The following is a 3,699-nucleotide window of genomic DNA, read 5'->3' as shown; positions in this document are numbered from 1 at the left end:
TATTTTAATTTTAATATACTAAAACTCAGTTTTCATTGCTTTATTGCTTTGTAATATTTGATGTTTAACTTATAATTTATTGTTTTTATTTATAATAATATTAATTATTTTAATCAATATAATAATATAGATAATAAATTATAAGTTTAATTATAGAAAAATTAAATTTATATATAAAATAATGATTCTATAATTTTAAATAAATATATAAAATATGATAAAGAGAATATTAAGAAAATAAAATATTTTAATATATATTAGTTAATTTAAAAGCAACCTAAAATGCAGCATAATAAAAAAGTTGAACATATTTAGAAATCAGCTTCATTTATTTAAAAAGCAAAAATATAAAAACAAATTATAATCTTAAGCTATTAATAAAAAAAATAAACAATTTAATTTTTTTAAATAAAAACATTTTTTAATTTATTTAGTACAATTTTTTTTTTTAGTAACTTTGAAACATTATTAGTAATATAAAAATATTTATTAAAAAAGAATTAAATATTAAATTATAATAATATATTCCTAAAAAATTTGTTTTTTCGATATTAAATTGTAAAATATTATATTTATTAATATAAGAATATAAAATGAAATAATTAAAACTATTTTAAATTAATAATTAATTAAAATATAAAATAAAAAAAAAAAAAAAAAATTAAAATTTATTGATAACAATTACTTTTAAAGATAAAAAATAATAGAAAATTAATCAAAAAATATATATTTGATTATATTTAAAAAAAAAGCAGAAGACAATAAGTAATTATATTTGATAATATTTTCAAAAAATTATAAAATTTAAAATAAATAAAGATAAAAATGAAAAATATATAAAAAAAAAAAATAATTATAAAAAAAATATTATTTGTAATTATATTTAAATTTATATATATATTTAAATTTATATTTATATATATTTATATCATATTTTAATTTTATTTTTATGTAATTTATTTTTTTAATGACTAAATTTTAAATTAATTTTTTTCCTTAGTTTAATTTTACATACATTTTAAGATAATATATTTAATATCTGATCTAAAATTCTATTATTATATAACAGTTGTTTATTTTTTTAATTAAATCATTTTGTCATTTTAATAATTAATTTTAATTTTTTTAGTTATATTATTTAATATTTAAATAAAATGTTTTTAGATTGTATATGTAAATGTAGTTTTTAATATTATAAATATTGAAATATTTATTTAAATAAAATATTTTTATTTATAGAAATTACTTATTTTTTTAATAAAATTTAAATACAAATTTTAATTTTTTAAATATATATAATTATTTTATTTTATGATTACTATTTTAGATAATAAGCCTGTTAATTTAGATATTGAAAAATAAAAAGCTCTTTAAGAAAGAGAATTATTAATTAAAGATTTTTAACAAACTTATATTTTTGATTGCTGTGGAAATTATAAGCCAAATATAAAGATAAAAAATTATATTGACGGTTCAAAGTATGAAGGTGAAAGTAAAATCAACATTATATAAAATATGACATTTTAAAATATTTATATATATAAAAAAGTTTTTGATGATAAAAGAAATGGAAAAGGCATTTATCATTAGTATTTTTTTAAACAAAATAATACAATAAAATATTTTTAATAATTTTTTTAAAAAGTAAAAATTAAGATAAGTATATAGGAGATTGGAAGGATGATAAGTAATTAAAAAATAAAAATAAATTGCAATAAAAATAAAGATTTCATGGATTTGGCATTTATATATTTTAAAACGGAGAAAAGTTTGAAGGTGAACTTTAAGGTTTTTAATTTTTAAAATAATTTTAATTATTATTGTTTTTAAATTTATATAAAATAAAAAAAAGAGGGAATAAAAAACGGAAAAGGAACCTATAAATATATTAATGGAAATTGCTATACAGGAGAATGGAAAAATGATAAAAAAAATGGATATGGAGTGTATGAATATTACAGTACTCAAGAAAAATACGATGGATAATGGGTAAATAAAAATAAAAATAATAAAGAAATAACAAAATATTAGTTAAACGGAGAAAAACATGGTAATGGAATATTCAATTTTGCTTATGGGGATAAATATTAAGGATAATGGAAATTAGGACATAAATATGGAAACGGTATACTATAATATTCTTCAGGAGCTATACATTAAGGTTAATGGATTGAAGACAAAGCACATGGATAAGGAGTAAACATTAAAAACAAATATATATAAATATAAAAATATAAATATAAATATAAATATAAAAATATAAATAAATATAAATATAAATATAAATATAAATATAAATATAAATATGATTTTTAATTTTTTAATAGACTTTTATTTTTGAAAATGGTGATAAATATGAAGGTGAATTTTAACATGGTTAAAAAAATGGTTATGGTAAAATTTTTTTTACTGATAATTCTTCTTATTAAGGCATAATAAATAACTATATTTTATTTTATTTTTTATATTTTTTTTATTGCTTAGGTTTATGGCTAAATGATTAAATAAATGGAAAAGGAATTCATTTTTATGCTAATGGTGATAGGTATGAAGGAAATTTTGAAAATGGTAAAAAATAAGGTAGAGGATTATATTTTTATTGCAATGGAGATATGTATATTTTAAATAAAAAAAGATAGTTTAGAAATTTGTGAAAAAATAGGTATGATGGCGAATGGAAAGATGACCATAAGAATGGATATGGAAAATTTAGAATGGCACATGGAGATTTATATGAAGGAGAATGGAAAAATGGATTAAGAAATACCAAAGGAATTTATAAATTTTCAAATGGAGATTAATTTGAAGGATTTATTGAAAATAATAAAAAAAAAGGAAAAGGAAGTTATAGATGGAAAAATAATGCCAAAGTAATTTTTTTTTTTTTTAAATATATGTTTTTTAATAATCAGGTTTAAGGCGAATGGAAAGAAGACTAAATTTTAGGATAATTCTAATTAATTTAAGAAGATGGATAAGTTTTATAGGCTAACTTTTAATAAGAAAGAAATAATTGATTTAAATATAATTTAAATAAATTATATTTATATATATATATATATGAATTTAATATATTTATAAAAAATTTAATTAATCATAATTTATTTTATATTATTTTAATTATCATATTTGATGGTATTTTTTTAAAAACTTCGTATTAATTGGAGAGATTCTTAACATGTTAATATTATTAATATATAATATTTTTTATTTTAATTCAATATTTAAAATAAAAAAAAATTAAATTTATAAATATCTAAATTTTAAATATTATTATTACATTGAAATTTAAATATTTATTTATATATATTATTATTTCAGTTTATTATATTTTATACTTATTAATATTCTTTATATTTGCATTATTCATAAATCAACTCTAGGTTTAGGTTCTAGCTTCTTTGAAGAAATTTAAAATTAGAAAATTTCCACATATAGTTTTTGGATTAAAAAAAAAATACAATTTATTTTACTAATCAGAAGAAAAAATTATATGTAATAATATTAAAATACAAAAAATGAGATTTTTTATAAAAACTAGTGCTATCTAAATAAAAAAACAACTATTGTTTACAAAAGAGTTATTATTACGAAATTAAAAAAAATATACGAAATATATAAATTAAATTGATTATAATAATTGGATATATTATAAAAAAAAAAATAGTTGCAAAATTATTAAACAATAAAATGAACTAT

The 3,699-nt window shown here is 14.5% G+C and overlaps 1 protein-coding gene across 1 annotated transcript, besides 9 other annotated features; it reads left to right on the top strand. All coding sequences in view use genetic code 6, as the record gives it.

The window, feature by feature from the left end:
• Window positions 1–819: 819 nt before the first annotated feature.
• Window positions 820–862: a microsatellite.
• Window positions 863–869: 7 nt separating this feature from the next.
• Window positions 870–919: a microsatellite.
• Window positions 878–929: a microsatellite.
• Window positions 878–936: a microsatellite.
• Window positions 878–938: a microsatellite.
• Window positions 879–945: a microsatellite.
• Window positions 887–960: a microsatellite.
• Window positions 961–1,428: 468 nt separating this feature from the next.
• IMG5_167420 (hypothetical protein) lies at window positions 1,429–3,285 on the top strand (the record flags this gene model as incomplete). The annotated part of the gene is made up of 8 exons (XM_004030076.1): window positions 1,429–1,492; window positions 1,550–1,589; window positions 1,646–1,687; window positions 1,727–1,788; window positions 1,853–2,196; window positions 2,328–2,430; window positions 2,485–2,614; window positions 2,663–3,285. The coding sequence occupies exons 1-8, from the start codon at window positions 1,481–1,483 to the stop codon at window positions 3,283–3,285; spliced, it is 1,356 nt and encodes a 451-aa protein (XP_004030124.1). The 5' UTR covers window positions 1,429–1,480.
• Window positions 2,218–2,307: a microsatellite.
• Window positions 3,242–3,271: a microsatellite.
• Window positions 3,286–3,699: the final 414 nt, after the last annotated feature.

This window comes from Ichthyophthirius multifiliis (genome assembly GCF_000220395.1).
Source record: "Ichthyophthirius multifiliis unplaced genomic scaffold scaff_1120509251244, whole genome shotgun sequence".
NCBI classification, from domain to species: Eukaryota; Ciliophora; class Oligohymenophorea; order Hymenostomatida; genus Ichthyophthirius; species Ichthyophthirius multifiliis.
The sequence above is the reverse complement of the archived record's forward strand: the minus strand, read 5'-3'. Positions and strand labels throughout refer to the sequence as shown.